We start from the raw sequence: 19,543 nt of genomic DNA, 5'->3' as shown, positions 1-19,543 counted from the left end.
GGTGACCTAATAACATCTCTGGGGTTTAAATATCACCTCTATGCTTGCAACATGTTTATGCTTACAACCCCTGACCTTAGACCTGCTGTACAAACCAAAGTTTCTGAATGTCTCTCTGCGATATCATCCTGGATGGCCCTCCGCCGCCTTAAACTTAACATGGCAAAAACAGAGCTCTTCATACTTCCTCCCAAACCTGGCCCTACTACCTTCTTCCACATTACAGTTGGAAGTACGATCATTCACCCAGAACCCAAGCACGCTGCTTAGGGGTCCCACTCAACTCCTCTCTCACATTCAAAACGTTTCTAAAACCTGTCACTTTTTCCTCCACAATATCAAAAAGATACGCCCTTTCCTCTGTTGCTTGACTGCTAAAACTGACTCAGGCCCTCATTCTTTCCCGTCTTGATTACTGTAACCTCCTGCTGTCTGGCCTTCCTGCCGCTCACCTGTCTCCCCTACAATCTATCCTAAACGCTGCTACCAGAATCACTCTACTCTTTCCTAAATCTGTCTTCGCTTCTCCCCTCCTGAAATCCCTCTCCTGGTTTCCGATCAAATCCTGCATCTCGCACTCAATTCTCCTCACTTTTAAAGCTTTACACTCTTCTGCTCCTCCTTACATCTCAGCCCTAATTTCTCGCTATGCACCATCCCGACTCTTGCGGTCTTCTCAAGGATGTCTTCTTTCTACCCCCTTTGTATCTAAAGCCCTCTCCCGCCTTAAACCTTTCTCACTGACTGCCCCGTACCTCTGGAATGCCCTTCCCCTCAATACCCGACTAGCACCCTTTCTATACACCTTTAAGACCCACCTTTAGAAGCATATGAATAGCACTGTGGATAATACTGGACACGATACATAAAGATTGGCCCCCTGCAGACACACTTACCAGAATTCCCTCCTACTGTCTCTGTACGTTCTCCCTACCTACCAATTAGACTGTAAGCTCCTCGGAGCAGGGACTGTTCTTCCTTAATGTTACTTCTATGTCTGAAGCACTTAGTCTCATGATCTGTTATTTATATTATGTTTTATTTATATGATTACCACGTGTATTACTACTGTGAAGCGCTATGTACATTAATGGCGCTATATAAATAAAGACATACAATACAATGATGCTGTGGGTGATGACATCTCTGGCCCTGGGCGAGGTCATTGGGCGTGTATTGCTATTCGCCCAGTTGAACCTTGTGGCTCCCTGAATGTGTATGTGAGGTATGCAGTATTACTCCTTGATGAAGCACCCCACTTGGTGTGAAACGCGTTGGTGGTCTGTTAGCCTCCTTTCAGAGGGCTTAAATAAATGTTATATTTTACTTTCATAGCTTCTCTAGCCCGATCATTTTTTGGGCGATGCCCTGTCCTAATTGCCTCCAACAGGGGACTTTTTTGATTCTTCTTGGTCACGTGCTGCGTGCAATAAACTTTATTGTGCTCTGTGTTCCTCTCTCCCTTATTTTCATTGGCATACAGTAGCTTTTAGAACTTGTCCAAAATGTACTTGGGATCTTTAGTAGTACTGTATACACAAGCTGCATAACGTGTTCCCTGCCAGAGGGATTTGCAACAAACTGCAAGCCAGAAGGTATAAGTTTTAAAACAATGTTTAATCCATTATATTGTGAGATGACGGTTGTTGATTAAGTCCATTTTCTCAGTTTTCTATGCTTATTTTTGTGTGCTGCTCGAAAGTAAGAGAGAGTATATAATCAAAAAACTCTTCTTTATTGTAAGTTTTTTTAAATACACCGTCAAGTAAGACTTTAGGCCACGATGCATTTGTAACAGTAACTTCACATTAACCCTTCCAGTGCCGGAGGGACATACAGCTGCAATGCCAATCTAAAGAGTGAACCGCACAATCGTAAAAACATACATACAGAAACCGCACAATCGTAAAAACATACACTACAGTGCTACTGCAAACGCAACTACAGTTATAAAGAGGTCACTTGTTTAACAACACGAAAAAATAAAGTTGTCTATCTGAATTGCGGTCAAAGCCAAGAAAGCCGTTAGGTTTTGGCATCAATCATTGTCACCGGGAAGTGTTATGCATTGCAGATTTCACTGGCAGAGAAAGGGTCTCACAGAAAGCCAAAGTATGTAACCAGTAGACAGATCGTGGTCTGGTTACAAGAGAGAATCTGGAATGTTGGCCAATCAGAGAGAAATGCATCACTTGGTAATAACTTCATTCTGACATCGGTGGAACATTTCCCTCCAAACATTTACCCGGCATCTCTTGGGGGAAATGGGTTGTTCAGTAAATAAGCAATACATGATGTATACAAACAGATGAAAACATGTATGGGATGAGTCTCCAGATGATATTCTATTTATATTGTTTTCTGAGTTTCATGTACTATAGTTTTATTTATTGTCCTGAGAGGTGTGAAGAGAGAGAAGAAATAGAGGGTGGGGGGGGGGGGAAGGGAGAGAGGGATATTGCACAGAGGATAAATTGGCTCTACATATGTTAATGTTATATCCTAGATTTATCTAGAGTTAGTGGTCATAGCATCCTCATATACCCTCTGCCTCAGAAACTCTCTCTGCCGGTATTCACATAAGCTAATTTAAGGGGGCAATCTCTTCCAGGACCAAAGTGAACTAATTCCAGTGACATGTTTAAAGGAGCAATCCTAGAGAGCGAATTTATTTCTAAAGTTTTGTTTTTTAAATATATAATTGAAGCAGTGTTTCTCTGGAGCTGAGCCCTGTAAATTTCAGATCTGGGAACCCCTACTTACTTAGATACTTACCTCCGAAGTAGGTGCCGGAAGCTGCTCTGTCTCAGCAAGCAGGGCTTTCAGGTTTGAAGCTCCCGCGTCAGATGGGCCAATAGGATGCCTCACCGATGATGTCATGGCTTCCTATTGGCCCGCAGGCCAGGAAATATCTCAACAGAGAACACATTGTGACCGCTGCTTGCCAAGCAGAGCTACTACCGGCACCTAATTTGCAGGTGTATCTCTGAAAGCATGGGGTCCACAGAGCTGAAATTAATGAGGTTCAGCTCTGGAGACCCTCTGCTTCAATATATATATATATACAGCTTAACCCCGTTATAGCGTGGTCCTCGGGGGCCACCCGCGACCACCGCGTTATAAACGGGGTCGCGGGAAAAAATGGCGACCGAAATGTTTTTTTTACATTTTTTTTGTGGTGTACTGTGTCTGCCGGAGGGGGAAAGCTGAGAACTCTCCCAGCGTTCCCAGACCCGGTGGGGCAGCGGCAACAGCACACAGCACTTACCCGGCATCTGGCAGCTCTTCTCCCTGTCTCTGCTTCCTGCTTCTGCTTCCGTCTTGAGAGAGCAAGCTCCCTTAAAGAGACAGTGTGTCTCTGTGTGTGTGTGTGTATTTGACTGTGTGAGACTGTGTGTGTGTGTCAGTGTGTCAGTGTGTGCTGTGTGTGTGCAGTGTGCTGTGAGTGTGTGCAGTGTGCTGTGAGTGTATGCAGTGTGCTGTGAGTGTATGCAGTGTGCTGTGAGTGTATGCAGTGTGCTGTGAGTGTGTGCAGTGTGCAGTGTGCTGTGAATGTATGCAGTGTGCTGTGAGTGTGTGCTATGAGTGTATGCAGTGTGCTGTGCAGTGTGCTGTGTGTGTGTGCAGTGTGTGTGTGCAGTGTGCTGTGAGTGTGTGTGCAGTGTGCTGTGAGTGTATGCAGTGTGCTGTGAGTTTATGCAGTGTGCTGTGAGTGTGCAGTGTGCTGTGAGTATGCGCAGTGTGCTGTGAGTGTGTGCAGTGTGTTGTGAGTGTGTGCAGTGTGCTGTGAATGTATGCAGTGTGCTGAGTGTGTGCAGTGTGTTGTGAATGTATGCAGTGTGCTGTGAGTGTGTGTAGTGTGTGGGCAAAAAAAATTAAATTAAATTCGGGGTCCACGCTCAAACTGCGTTTTAAGCGAATCCGCGTTATAGCGAATCGCGCTATAATGGGGTTGAGCTGTATATGTATATATATCATTTGCAAAAACAAATCCGCCTCCTAGGATTGCCTCTTTTTAAGGTTCTCATCTGGCTGATTAATGCCATTTTTAAACCAAAATCTAACCTAAATAAGTATTTAAAATACTTTTTTAAAGTTAGACTTTGGCGGGGTTTGATTTCCTCTGGCTGCTCCCTTCTGTGTGATGTCATAGCGTGAAGTAACGGTGTGATCGGCAAGTGATTGTACAGCCAGTGCCCCCTCTCCCCACCTCCCCTTATCTTTATTGGCTCTCTGTTAACAGGGTGGGATAAGGGGAAAGAAAACACTTGATTGACAAAGAATTAAATTCAACGGGACGACTATTTTTGATTGCACCTTTAAGGATAAGAATGGGAGCATACAGGGTTATGAAACAGTCACCAGTTTTTCAACCTAGGTTTCAAAATACATAGTAAATAACAGACGAGATCCATCATGCAGAAATTTTAATTCCTCCAGCAATGAGTGTTGGTTACAAAGCAGATTAAAGAAAACACCCTACGACCCCACCCCACAAAAACAGTTGCCATCTTTAATGACCACCAAACATATATGTTTTTTTTTTTCCCCATAATCAACAATTATTTGAGGACCTAACAGTCAAGTATGTTATTAGGATGACAGAATGAATGGAGAAAGTAACTTTAGAAGTGAAAATAAAAAAAGTTTTTCAAAACGACAGCTTTCTATAATATGAACTGCATTCATCAATACAAAATCCTGACATTTCTTTAAAACGCAGTTTCAGTAATGGGATCTGCAGCACGGATATGAACACTCGGAAGGCAGAACCAAGATAAAGGAAGCTCCCTGCCGGAGTTGTCATCTTGGAACTTGATGTCCAGGAAGAAATCTCCAGTGTATAGAAACAGCAGGGCCCCAAAACAGACAGAATTCTCCGTTGGCTGAACCTGAAAAAGAGATCAAATGTCAACGTAATTAGGTTGTTGTAGGAAGAGGTGAAGACATAGGCGACGAGGTCAAGGTTTAAGGTCCCATTGTTATTATTGCTAAAAAATACTTTGAGATCTGCGTACATTCTTTGTGTACTGGGAACCTTCCGAGTAATGTGACGTCAGGAAGAGGAAGTCCTGTTCTGAGTATAATCTCAACCAGGAACAGCTGAAACCCCTGAATCTCTCCTAGAAACTAGCAAAACGTCCATGATCTTGGGGCAACTGTTATATGGCCACCATGGTGCCTCCCAACATTCTTTTTCTATTAAGGGGGTAATTTAATATAATCCAAAGCGGTTGATTGGGTTGTTGTTTTCTACCCATTGACTTCAATGAGGATTTTCGGCTGAAAAACAGCCCAAATGGTCACTTTGGACAATGTAGAATAAGGCACTAGAGGGTTTATGCTATACCTGCATTAACCTTGATAAAGCGCCTTTGGCATGAAACATGTTGGTGTGGGCTACTAGCCTTTATCATATTATGATCCAATACATTTTCTATTTTTTACAACTATGGCAGGGCTGCGTAAACTGGGGGGGGGGAGATTTGTTTGGGGGGACGCGGGCGGTTGCAGTGGTCCCGCGCTCTTCCCCCAGGCATTTAAATTAAATGCCGGGGGATCGCGCGAGACCTCTATAACAAGAAAACGCTGCAGGGTCATGTGACGTCACAGGTGGCAAAAGACGCCGTGGGTCACGCGACCTGACGTCACGTGACCCCGGAGCATCATCTGATCTGGCTGCAGGTAGGAGGGAGGGGGAGGCGCGAATCCGCAGCAGGCCAGACAGGGGGGCGCAGCAGGAAAAGTTTGCGCTCCCCTGAACTATGGGATATGCATCTCTCTGATCACCTTTGCATGGGTAGTGCTCTGCTTCCCCCCCCTTTTTTGCATCCTATAACTGCAGAAGTGGCTGACGGTGCCATTTTCATCGAAAGCGGTTGTTGAATAAGTCCCTCGAGTATCTATACTATAAAATACTTACAATGACCAGTACAACGCCGTGCAGTTTCGCTGTTTTGCTCACAGTGCTGCCACGGAAGCAACAGCCGTAGTGGGAGCAAACATGGTGGCCAAAAGGGTTCTTTGGGGCAAGGACTAATTTTTCTAATGTTTACTCTCTGTTTTATTCCCATTGTTTATTTATTACACTGCATGTACTGTAATTGTGTTGTGTCTATTACTGCTGTGGACGCTATGTACAGGCTTGTCCCTTTACAAATAAAGATATTCATACTGTACATACAGAGAGAAAATCTCCAGCAGGCCGTCAAATTTTATGTGACCGACAGAATGTGCATATATTTTATATAAAAATATGGGGGTCCGACAGCCCCAACCCAGGTAAGTATGTTCATTCTGTAATGGTGCAAAGTGAAGAGAAGAGAGGCCTTTTTCTAAAGAGACATATAATCCAAAAAAATAGAAGTTCCCAGCACTCAGCAAAGGAGAGCTATGTTAGAATAAGACGTTTAATGAAAGTAGCGTGTTTAGCACACACATACAGAGACAAGACAATAGCTCAGGGAAAAACATGTACATACAATAAGTGGTCGAAATGTCAACCACTTGACTGACAATAGCACACTCAAAAGTCAGTGGGCATAATCCATGTAACAAACAGAAATGTGGAAAATACAGATAGCTGCCAAGCAACCGCGTCACAACTTGATGAATAGATACAGCGCTGAACAGCTGTCTTAGCCAAACACATAAAATATAGGAAAAGGGAAAAAAAATCAGGGGGAAATTATAAAAACTGGAGCAAACCAAATAAGAGGGGGGGGGGGGGGGAATAGTTATGTTCTTAGAGTTCCAGCACGCTACTAGATTATATCAAGTCACAAAGAAAATATTTAAAACAGCTGTGAAATCTTATATGTTTTTTTTTAACAACCACAAGAAAGTTCTGTAATATTAGATACTTCATTTTTCTTATTAGTATTCAACTCTTAATGCCATTTGTAGTGGGTTTTAAAGCATTGTTTGTTTGCTACAGCACACATCCCCAGCAGTGCAAGATCTTTGCCAAACTTTCCTGTTTGTGATCATTTGTTGCCAATATTCCCAGCAGTTTGAGCTGTAAATGGTAATAATAGATCATTTGACCGTAGCAATATACGGATACATTGTAGCTGGTGAGTTACACTGACTGAAGCAGCCATTACAGTATGTTAGGCACGCAATCAGGATTTTGACAGATTTATAAGAGGAACAGCAAATGATTACTAGCTTAGGTGACAGTGTAGAATTATACTGTATATGGTACGAAAAAGCAACACAGGGCAATACAAATTTTCTAATCTATTTATTAAGCCAAATAGCTGTGCGACGTTTCGACCTACATAGGTATTTTTCAAGAGATAAGTGCCACTTAAAAAATCCGGAGTGCCCTGCGTTGCTTTTTCTTACCATATATACTGGATTACTCACCCTGATCCCAGGAGCATCGGTAACTGTATTACTGATTTCATTTATGGTGTGCAGAAGGTATCATTATTTTGAATTATACATTGTCACATGCTTTAGATATACAAATAAGAAAGAAAGGGGAAAAAGGAGTGGGGGGGATGTAGTACAGTATTGCTACTTTAACACTGTTGTTCAAAATGGAAATATCTACCTTTTAATGTTTTCATAGGAAAATTACCCTTATGGCAAAAACTGCCCGTCTGTTTTACAAGTTACTATTAAACTGCTAGATTGAAAATATGGTTATTTAGTATCTTAACATGAGTAAGTGTGACTGCGCCTAATATGCAGTACTGGAGAGGCCAGCAATGTGTGTCTCGCTGCTGAAAGCATTTGTACTCTATTGTGACAGAGAAGTTACACACGGACAAAGTCTCAGCGTATCGATGTTACAGGCCCTTCTGATAGCCGTGAGAAAGGTACTTGTGTTCCAAACTCACAGAGCATTGGAGTGAACCACTAACACATTCTCAGATCTACAGAACATGTTCTATTCTCCATCACAGTCCCCAAAAGCAGTCCTGCTCAGGCAAATATATTCTGACAGCTGATTTGCCATACATCTCTTTACATTACAGCCCTGCTTATGTTTAATTCATTACCAAGTGCTCAACCTTTTAATATCAGGTATGACTGTAATGCAATTTCTTGTCGCATCTCATTTGAATCAAACCTCGCACTCCCACCTACGTTTTGTTTCCAAACAAACTAGTAAATGGCTGATTTCATCAACAGGAGACGAATCATGAACAGTGGCAGTGTGGCATAGAGGCTAACATATGTGGGGTTTAGTGAGGCTATTTAGACATATAAAGTTGCAGACTGTGAGGCCTATTGGCTGCAAATGACCCGCCTGCTTCGATAATATGGTTTTAGAGAACAACATTGAAAAATATTATATCTTCCAACACAATAAGTATAAGAGTCTCAGCTCTGCTTGTTGGCAGTTCCTACAGTACACAGTGCTACCAATACAGGCACAGTTCACACAGTAAGAGTAAAAATGACTATTGCATATCCCTCTTCATCCCCACGCTGCAAGTTAAGTATAATGAACCAATCCTTACAACGCCTACGGAGGAAATCTCACACTCATGCTGATTTTCTGCACTATATATTTCTCCTCTCATCTTTTAACTCGGCTCTCTCCAAGGCCAAACAACACTACTTCTCCTCACTCATCAACACTCACAAATCCAATCTACTTTATCTTCCCTCTGTATTTGACTCCCTCCTCTGACCTTCTCCTCCCACTTCTCATCTCCTCATCTCCTCATCCCTTTACCGACCACTTTAAAGGCAAGGTATATGCTATCCACAATGAGATTGCTTTATTCCCTCTCCTCTCTGCTTTTATCTAAACCTCCTTTTTCCAGTTCTGATTGGAAGTTTCCAAGCTGATTTTCTCTTCCCCATCTACCACGTGGCCTCTTGATCCCATTCCCTCTCACCTTCACATCTATTGCCCCTATCTTAGTCCTCACTCCCAGCCATGTCTTCAATTCCTCCCTGTCCTCTGGCACTTTCCCCCTTCTCCTTAAAGCATGCTGTGGTCACACATATATGCCTTACTAACTACCGACCTGTATCCCTCCTGCCTTTTGCCTCCAAACTTCTAGAACGTCTTGTGTTCTGCCATATGATCAACTTTCTTAATTCCCATGCCCTCCTGAATCCATTACAATCTGGTTTATGTACAGTTCACTCAACAGAGACCGCGATCACTAAAGTAGCCATTGATCTACATGAAGTAAAATTCCATGGTCATTTTTCCCTACTCATCCTACTCGAGCTCTCTGCTGCCATTCATATGGTTGATCACTCTCTTGGTATCTGCAACAAATCTCTGTGCTGCTTCTAATCATACCTCACCCATCGCACATTTTTGGTCTCTATTGCCAACATGTCTTTTTATCCTGAGGATCTGTCGATTGGTGTACCTCAGGGCTCGGTGCTGGGATCTCTCCCTTAATCTTTCTACACACTATCACTTGGAGACCTCATCAACTCTTTATTCCTTAGGTATCATCTCTATGCAGATGATATGCTGATATTTCTATCCACCCCTAACCTCACTTCTGCAATCCAGTCCCAAATCTTGGATTACCTCCTGGCTATATCCTTGTGGATGGCACTCCGCTGCCTTAAAAGTAATATGTCTAAAACTGCGCGCCTCTTATTTCCCCCTAGACCTGGCCTAACATACCCTTTTTCCATCACAGTAAATGGTACTACCTTCTATCCTGTCGCCAAAGCACATTGCCTACTATTTGATTCTTCCCTTTCCTTCTCCATTCATATTCACTGCATGTTTAAAATGTGTCACATCTTCGTCCATAACATTGCCAAGGACCGCCCTTTCCTCTGTCAATCTACTTGTCAAACTCTACTGCGGGCCCTTATCCTCTCCCGTCTGGATTATTGTAACATATTGCTAACAGGCCTCCCTGCCTTACAACTTTCTCCTTTGCAATATGTCCAAAATGATGCTGCTAGAATAATGTAACTTTCTCCCAAAACAGTTTCTGCTCACCTCCTCAAACCCCTTTTGTGGCTCCCCTTCAAGTTTCAGAACACCTACAAAGTTCTTCTCCTTACTGCACTTTCAAGTCTCTCCACGTATCTGCCCCTCCATACATATCATTTTCATCTTTCTTATGTTCCTGATCGTCTCCTGCGCTCTATACATAACTGTCTCCTTTCCCCCCTTTCACCTCTACTACTTTCTCTGGCCTGAAACCTGTTTCCCTAACTGCCCCTTACCTGTGGAACTCCCTCACTATACACCAAGCACCGTCTCTCCCCACGTTTAAGTCCAACCTTAAAACTCACCTCTTAAATGAAGCCTTCTAAATAGCGTATACTCATGGCTACTGTCCCACACCCACAGTCGCCCCTACCACCCATTGTGACTAAGCACTGCCATCTACTGCACTTATTCCCTCACCTGCTGTAAGTCTCCTATCATACCACTTAGATTGTAAGCTCTCCGGGGCCAGATTTCCTTTTCTATTGTCTGAATTTCTTTGTTGCACTTATTGTGATCTAATTCCCTGTACTGCATTGTTTCTTTTGTACAGCGCTGAGTACTCTGTGGGCACTATATAGATGAAGATATACATCGTACTTACAAGGTAAATATTTATTGTTAGCATCTATCAGATCTCCTCTTTGGGAATTGCCTTGTTGAGGAAGTAGGCTTATTATATTTTATGTCACTAAAGATACCCTCTTTTGAAGTAAGAAATATTAAGGGGGTTAATGATATTGCATTCAAGCCCAATGTAGCATTAAATTGACAGATAAGAAATGGTTAAACATTTATATTGAATTGCAGGCTCTTTAGCAGCAAAGTGTAAGAAAGTTGGGGATCCAGAGGAAGGTGCATTCGTATTTGTTTTCATCTTTAAAATTATAGACAAGGTCACACCCCAATGGCAGTGCTATAGAAACTATAGGGCATGACATTACAATGTAATGGATGAGATTGCCAATTTGGGGATTCCACAGTTCAGAGTAGCCAGGAACTGCAGGTTCATCTTGCTGCTTCGACCCGTGTTGGAGGGTGAGCAACTCACTGCGTTCGCGAGCCCTGCAGCACTGAAGGGGTGCAATCTCTATGAACTATTTTATTGAACATATGTTTACCCCATTATTGTTAAGCAAAGCACTGCAGGTCCTTCTGGCAGTGAAAGGGTAAAGAAAGCACTACACCCCAGTGACCCCCATTGTGGTTTCTTTGATCATGAACACAATTTCTTTTGATACAAGGGATCCACCAAAACGTCTCCAACCAGCGATAGAAGTGGACACCATCTACTTTCTGAAGCCCAGTTTGGGTTGCAGTAACTACTATACACTGGCTTATGCGTTGTAATGTGGTGTAAAGGGATCTACAGTAATCTAGCAGCCCCTGAATATAATTATAATCAGCCATTTTTTTTTAAATTAAGAGTGTAAATAAAAATCTAAAGAACTGAACACACCAAGGAAGATTAAAACAGTGGGGGAGGGATTGGTAATGGATTATCTCTACAGGTTTGCATCTAAATAAAAGGATGTTTAGACAGATACGTACAGAGCCAATGTAAAAGGTGTTGGATCCCACAAAGGTGACGATGTCGTGAAGCTCGTAGTTGTGAACTCCATTCTGGTAATCTTGATATGGGATTACTGTGAGGGCGAAGGGCCCCACGGAGTTCGTGCTGCAGTTGGTCAGCTTGACCTCCAGGCGTATGGGGTCCCCAACTTTGCAGTCTGCGATGACATCACAGTCACAAGGTTTCCCGTCTACAAACACATCTGCAACAACACAGAAAAGATTACCGTCATTAAGCTTTAACATTATTATTTTTTACCGTTATTGATAAACTCAATAGGAAATTAAATGGCTGCTTCTGTATTGTGCTACTGTGGCTGCTAAAAAATGAATTATTATCTTTTAAAGTTGTGGAGACAAACAAAAGACATTTTTTGAAATTAAGTATTCCTGATCGCAGTTTTATTTATATATATACACACACACACAACATATATACACATACTGTACACATATGAATGGCAAACTGCTAATTACAACAAAAGGAACTCTGAAATTGCTCATAACAAATTATACCAGGTCATTTTTTTGGAATTCCACGTTATGACCTCTGGGGGTTGTTCAGCTTTAACATGTAGATTTCTTACGGAAAGTATTTATTATTATTTTGCGTTACACTGAGTTATTATGTGGGATACTCTGCTCTGTTATGTCCAATGACACAGGTCACACAGCTGTAGGTTGAGTTTGTTTGTTTATTTATAAATGTTTCACCAGGAAGTAATATATTGAGAGTTACCTCTCGTTTTCAAGTATGTCCTGGGCACAGCGTTATGATGACAGATACATGGTTACAAATACATTGTTACATTAAGTGAGCAGGGTTATACATTATATACAAGACATTGCATGCACAGTTAGAGATAATAGATGTTATAGGCGTATGTAACAGTTTCAGACCAGATTAAAATGTGAGACAGCTTTAGTTTTGAAAGAACTTAGACTGCTGGCGGCTGTGAGAGTCTCCGGTAGATTGTTAATAGACCTTAATAGCATCTACATTTGATTATCTACATAAAACGTTAAAATAAAATAGAAGCACACGTGATCCCTACATAGTCGAGCAAATTTATTCCAGGAAATAAAATGATATGAGGCAATATATGTATATACATCCCAGCAGAAAATTTAATTCCAGATAATAAAGTGTGTTACTATATCCTCCCATCAGACACTGTTCATTGTCGTCATCTTGCTGGTGCCTCCATAGATGAACATTATTCCTACGCATTTCGCGCTTCTCACTTTAAAATTGTAAAATTGCTACAGGAATGACTACAATTTCAGTGAAACTCCTCACTTTATCAACTCACAAAATGCATGGGGCTAGCAGTGATCCATGGAGGTCAATGTAGTAAGTCAAGGACTGAGGGTCCAAGACTTTATTGGCTTGCTATTATTATTTTTATAAAGGGGTTTACTGTATTGCCTCATATAGTTTTACTTGTTGGAATAATGTGCTACACAATTTTGTGACTCCTTCTGTGTTTCTATTGTATAAAGTTCTTAGAGACTTAGAGGAGTATTGCTGAGAAATTTGTATGAGCCCTTTAAATTCTAAAGGATTTCAGAGTATTTACTTTTAGGACCTTAACGTGAGATTATTATTTAATGTTAAAAATATTTGAATATAGCGCATGATTATTAAAATTATCCTTTGTCGACATACTGTACATAGTGTAGATATGTCATGTATTGTTATTATATAGGATACGCAGATTATTTTATTAACTAAGAGTACACCGAATGTTGCATGAGCACATACTGTAAGTAGATAAGGCCATCACATCTGCAATACCCCTTTCTATTTTCTCTTCCAATGCAAGAGGTTATATACTACAGAAACCTTCTTACTTGATGTGCATTTCACAGAGGGGAATGATATTGAAGGCACCCCTAGACACAGTAGATGTTTAGTAGTAACCTATGAAGTAGCATGGTGAATGATCTTTGACATACCTCCGGAACACTGTCACGCTGAGGTAAGAGGTCATTGTGTTTAGATGTAATTATTCGGCAGGCAAATTTCACACTGAAAGAACTTTTATAATAATAAAAATAAGCTCTCGGAAGCAGGGCCCGCATTACCTTCTGCATCTGTTTGAGCTTGTCTGTGCTTATTTGTATATCATTCTGTTTATGTAATGATGTCGCTCTGAACCCCCTTTGTACCGCGCAACGGAATATGTTGGCGTTTTACAAGTAAATGATAATGATAATAATAATAAACTAGCATACAATTAGAACTACAAGTCCAGCTGCTCTCCTCAGCACCTGTCTTTTTCCATGTCAAGAAATGCACAATTTATATACAATACTTAAGGGAAAGAATGTACAGCTTGACCTGAGTGTGTACTGCATTACAAGACATAAGTGGCCCTCGGCATACAAATCATTCTAAGCAATAGCTACAGTATAGTAAGAATGCTCATTGGTTGCAATTGACATGAGCGGAACATGATGTAAGCCAATGAGTCCTTGTAGGTAGGGAAGGAGAATGCTATAAACAGAGATTCTAAATAACAAAATGACCGGTTATAGATCTTGCAGTGATTATTTTGTAACCAGAAAGAAATCTCTCTCTGGCTTTTACAAAGTGGAGACAATGTAATAATCTATGTGTAGCAGGGTCCCCTCTGGTCCCCCTTACCCTCACTGCTGCGGGGGCTCCACACCACCATCTTGGTTGTGTCGCGCAGGTTCGCACATGCGCAGTAGCGACGCGGTGGCCATTTTGGTAAAGGAGAAGTGGCAGCAGAGGCCCAGTCGCGCATGCGCAGTTAGGGTGATGCGGCGGCCATTACAATGTTGCGCAGGCTCAGCGGAGAGTAGCGGCGGCCATTACAGATCGCGCACGCAGCCCCAATAGGAAAGAGGGCCATGGAGGACTACAGCCCCCAGAGTGCTTAGAGGCAGACAGGCCACCTGACACCAGGGAGCCAATAAGGCTTACAGCTTTCCCTGAGAGGAAAGATACATTGTTGTGTGCTGCAGTGAGGAAGCAGAAGAAGCTGGGACACAGACAGGGGAAGGTGGGTAAGTGTAGAGAGCAAGTGGCTCATACACTAGGCCAGACATTCCCCCCTTAGGCCCCAGCTAGGCCCCAATCACCTCAGCTTGTGGTTACTACAGGGACTCCCCTTAGATAGGGATAGGGTCCTGTAGAACCCAGACAAGTGATGGTACAGCCAGGAAGCGTGGATCTCCTGGTATTGCTGTGAATGTGAATCTCTCTCTGCGGCTGCAGAGATAAGAGACTTTCTAAAGGTGGATCACTCCATGCGGGAGCCACCCATCGTGAGGCAGAGTTACAGGACATCGCTGAGGAGATCGCAGAGCGACGGATCCTTTGTGAAGTGTCTGCAGCCCCAGAGGCCCGAGCACTGGGGCAGGTATCGTATTTTATGTACACCAACCTACCGGTACATCAGGCGCTGATCCCGCCTATAGGTTTTGGGTTTCTTAGAGGACTCGTGGGACTCTGGGTACACGGTGTTGGGGGAGGAGTAAGGTGTAAGGATATAGCCCAGTTAGGGGCAAGGTTATAGCTGCCAACTAGTGGCAGAGGGTGACATGGCTGTGCTGCTATTATGTGATGTGATGTTATTGTTTTGCCCATATAGTAAACAGTTATATATATCTAGTGTATGTGTTCATTTGAATGTGTCCTGCGAGGAACAACTCCCGCTCTGCTGGGAGCCATCGCAGGTGGAGGCGCTGTACCATATAGTATTGTTCCAGAGGATACACCCCAGACTCTCACTGGCGGAGGCTCAGGCACCACATCGGTAATACATATAGATTCTCTCCATATGCACCCTATCTGCGATGGGGGGGGGGGGGGAGATATGGGTTACATATGGTTTGTGATGGAACCTGTTATAAAGACTTATCCCGCATACATCTTATAAAACTGCACTTAGAAGACATTTGCAGGTAAAATGAAAGCATACACATCATACTACAGCAGTTATCTTATTATAGACTTCTATTTCCGCCGTTCCTCTCATGTATCTTATTTTTCCATTAATATGTCTGCTTAAGAAACTAAAGAAGAGACGCACTCCCTCTGCCCTCACACTTATCTGCAAACAGATACTTGAGACTCCAAAAGCAACGCTTCTCCTCAAATATTTCACGTCATCGTTTTGGACCTGCACTTTGTCTACGCAACGTGCCAAATTAATTTCAATTGCTGTGAAATCTTAAAACCACATTTGATCTCTCCCACATTTTCTCCATTTAGGTCACCCCAATTCTCTCACTCCTCCAACCGTTTTACTAACGCCCCCGAACTCTGCTAGACACTGTTACGTTCTCATCATCCACTACACTTTCAGTGAAGATGAACTCCCTGACACTTCTTCTGGTTCCAAACGATGCTTACATCCAAGTAGCAGCCTCCAACAATGTAAAATCAGTTGAAATAACTTCCCTTGGATGAAACTAAAGGTTCTCTGATGCTGCCACTGTACATGAACTTTCAGGAACTCAAAAAGCAATGTCCTAATAAGATATTGTAGCAAGAAAAAGGGGAGGAGGATTCAGAAGGGACATTATTCACAGAAGGCTGGATTTTTGTAGACAATGGTGGAGTCTCTGCATGGAAAATTATGAGAGGATACAGCACAAAATGTACAATATGTTTGCTTTAAACCGGTAGAGATGACATCCAGAAGTTTCAAAGACATCAAACCCATCAATTCACTGGTGACTGGCATTTCTGATTTTTGAGATGCTGATGCACGATCTTTGTGGGGAGACGATGATTAAATACAGCAAGAAAAGGGAAAAAGAGGACATAGAAATATAATGATGTCATTAGTGGTTCTCTGCAGTGTTTGTATTGGTTTTAATAAAACCATTTACTTGATACATACTAAAACCATACTGTACAGTATCTGAAATAAAGGACTATACCCAAGTATGTAATGTGTGACAAATATATCAATGTTAGCCGAGGCAGACTTCTGCTATACTCCAAGGGCTCTCCAGATTATGGTTGTAAGTAGCTGATGTAATGCTAATTAAGTGTATAGTGGCAACTGATGTGTGCGTTTGTTTGGGTCAGACTTTTCAGAGAAGGTAAATGTTACTGTAAGTCTATGGGTGCTCTTGATGCACATACAGTATAAGACTGATCCTGGCTTTCACAAATATGCCAATATTGAAGTCTATATGAGACAACTGATGACTGTAAGAGCAAGATGCCGATGTTAAAAGACGTGATAAAAAAGCTGGGTTTCACTGCACTTCTGTAAGGGCTATCGGAGCTCGATCTGGCATTAAAGCAGCATTTCCGCTCTTGCCACCTCTTTGTTTTTGTTTTAATAAATGCGGCAGTTCTGGCAATGCAATCATCTCAGCTGCCGATTGGTCAGGTCTGTCGGCGAAGATCCTGCTTCCCAGGGCATACAAAATGGCCGCTTATTTCAAAAGAGGAAGTTGTGGGGCTTCCCAAGCTTCTGAATGGTTGCTATAGCAACCCAAGGAAGCTTAATACATAAAAAAAAAATGCAGCACATATTATCTAATACTACACAGCTGATTTATTTAAAAAAAAAACAGATATAGGATGTTGACCTAAATGATATACTGTAACTGCCATTATTCTGAAAATAAAATAATCTATGGTAACAATCAGGAGTAACAATCAGGATTACACTGCCCCAATGATGCAGAGTTAAAGGCTAAGGGATAGGGAAAGTGTGTAATCTGTAAGTAAGAAATACAGGGGAACATGTCACACATGCCACTATGTGAATGTTTTACACATGGACAGCAGTTCAGTGGATAATTAAGAGTCTTCTTTAGCTTAGATGCTGTATTTTAAACTAAAAGAGAGACTCGAGTCACTAAGATTCCCAGTATAGAGTAGATAGCCGATTACCATATGGAGGACATTGAAGAGATGCCAAACCAGTAACCAAAAAAAGGCATTCTTTACAAAGAAAAGGGTGTAAATCACACAACGATGCGGTAACAGGGACTTATCACTGTTTAAGGTAAACTGCCTCTAAATCCAGAAGGATGCGGGTTAATGGCACACAGGCAATCAACCAGACTCCACCTGGCTGATTAGGACTTTTAGACAAAGCCTGCTCTGAGAAACAGGAAAGAGATTCCTTAGCTCACAAGGGAGCCGACATAAGGAAAAGGAGGGCGGTGTCCTGAGAGTAAGACAAAAGGGGACAAGACCTCTATGCCTGGACACTCCAGCAGACACCTACCCGGACACCACTGACCTGAAGGGCCACCTGCTTTAAGGTACCGCTGAAACTTTGGGGTGATAAGTGGGGGGAGGGGCTCCCCCCTCCCCCCAGCCTTGCAGAGAGGGCCTGGGGAAGTAAGTTAGCCCTTACACAGGGATAGGTGTTTATTGTTTTATGTATATTTTTGTTTGCTGTATTGTTTAAAGGAACAGGCAATAAAGCCTTATTTTAATTTCACCCTAAAAACGGTCTCCATTGCGCACCTCTGCGCACGTCTCTTACAGATGCAATGAGAACAGTGATATAGAATCTTCTTCACTGCCGTTTAAAATGAGAGGCGTAATGTAGCTTGTCTTTCTGTGCCTTGCATTGACTGCCAGGCATCCATTTCACTCTCAAGCATGCTCCGATTAAACGGAAAAGCTCTTTTCTTTTCCATGTTAATGAAATTGCACCAATGCGGCTCTTGAACTAGATGTATTTATTTTCTGTTCCCTTTTTTTTCCCCTCGAGGTGTTCATCATCGCTTTTCCATTTTACAAACTGATGGTGCAGATGAATTGAACAAAAAAAAAATATATATATATACATATATACACACACACATACACAGCTTTGCAGTGTTAGTTTGTCCATTATTAGGTCTGTGATTTATTTTCGCTGGATAAATCCAAACAAAGGGGAAGCTTTTTGCACTGTGCAGTTTGGCATGTTTGCTGTGTTCATGTTACATTTGTACTAAATGACTCTCGAGGCTACCTCGCGTGCACATGTTCAAACAGCTCGTGGGCGAACCTGCACAGTCATTGACACGTGTGGGCAACTCCAGTTCTCAGTCAAAGACTGAGCCACCTGTGCTGAAGCAGGGATATCTGTAAAACCTGACCTGTTGGTGGCCCTTGAGAACTGGAGTTGGCCAATGACTGAGTTACTGATTAAGCAAACTGTGCTGATGCAGGGATATCCTTAAAGCCTGACCTGTTGGTCGCTCTTCAGGTCTGACGTTGCCCCCTCCCCCCCCCCTGGTCATGTTCGTGATAAGAGGTTTATGTATTATGGTTCAAATTCATTTCAGATAACAAAACATACTAGGCACCCCAAAATAACAGAGTTATTCTAATTCTTTATAGCAGTGTGCACTGCCATTGTGTTTGCATTCTGCTGGGACTGGAGCAGCTACAGTTCAATAACATAACAACAAGTCTCCCAGGTAAAAATGACCAAAGATAATTATTAATAATAATAATAATAATTGTTTGTTCTTACAAACAGAAACGGCAATAACGTTAAATGATGGGTCCCATACAATATACTGTGAAGGGCCCCAGATGACCATACTGGCCAAACATTTGACAGCTTCAGGGATATTCGGGGTGGAAATGCGTGAGATTTAGGACACGGTCTTTGACTTGCATTGAAAAATATCTTCAGGGAAAAAGCAAAAAATGCCTAACATTTGAATGGGGGATTCTCCCTAACACATAGGGGGAGTTGGACAACCTGCCTGTGAGTGTAAAGCTAATAACTAAATGAAATAGTGATGGCGTTTCTACAAGAAGGACCATGAATCTTATAACTAAATGGCAAACAGGTTGAGATCGGGCTCCAGAGATGAGAAGTGCACTGCAAATAAATGAATGCCTGCCCCAAAGAGTTTAGTATTATAGAACTAATAAAGTTACAAAACCCTCACCCCTTTGTACAAGAAAGCTCAAACTGTTAATGCTGGATACAGAGGCTCTTAACTTTCATTAACCCTAAGGCAGGCACGGCCAACTCCAGTCCTCAAGGGCCACCAACAGGACCGGATTTCAGGATCTCT

The 19,543-nt window shown here is 42.2% G+C and overlaps 1 protein-coding gene across 2 annotated transcripts in view; it reads right to left on the bottom strand.

The window, feature by feature from the left end:
* Positions 1–1,716: 1,716 nt before the first annotated feature.
* TRAPPC9 (trafficking protein particle complex subunit 9) overlaps positions 1,717–19,543 on the bottom strand; it is a 953,009-nt gene continuing 935,182 nt past the window's right edge. For both annotated transcript variants that reach the window (XM_075581783.1, XM_075581782.1), the window contains 2 exons: positions 11,489–11,712; positions 1,717–4,892 (listed from right to left, as the gene is read on the bottom strand). In XM_075581783.1, the coding sequence (XP_075437898.1) occupies positions 4,713–4,892; positions 11,489–11,712 (404 nt within the window). In that variant the 3' untranslated portion in view covers positions 1,717–4,712. The remainder of the gene's footprint in view (positions 4,893–11,488; positions 11,713–19,543) is intronic.

The sequence above is a fragment of the Ascaphus truei genome, chromosome 2 (genome assembly GCF_040206685.1).
Source record: "Ascaphus truei isolate aAscTru1 chromosome 2, aAscTru1.hap1, whole genome shotgun sequence".
Lineage (NCBI taxonomy): Eukaryota > Metazoa > Chordata > Amphibia > Anura > Ascaphidae > Ascaphus > Ascaphus truei.
This window is presented reverse-complemented; position numbering and strand designations above follow the sequence as displayed.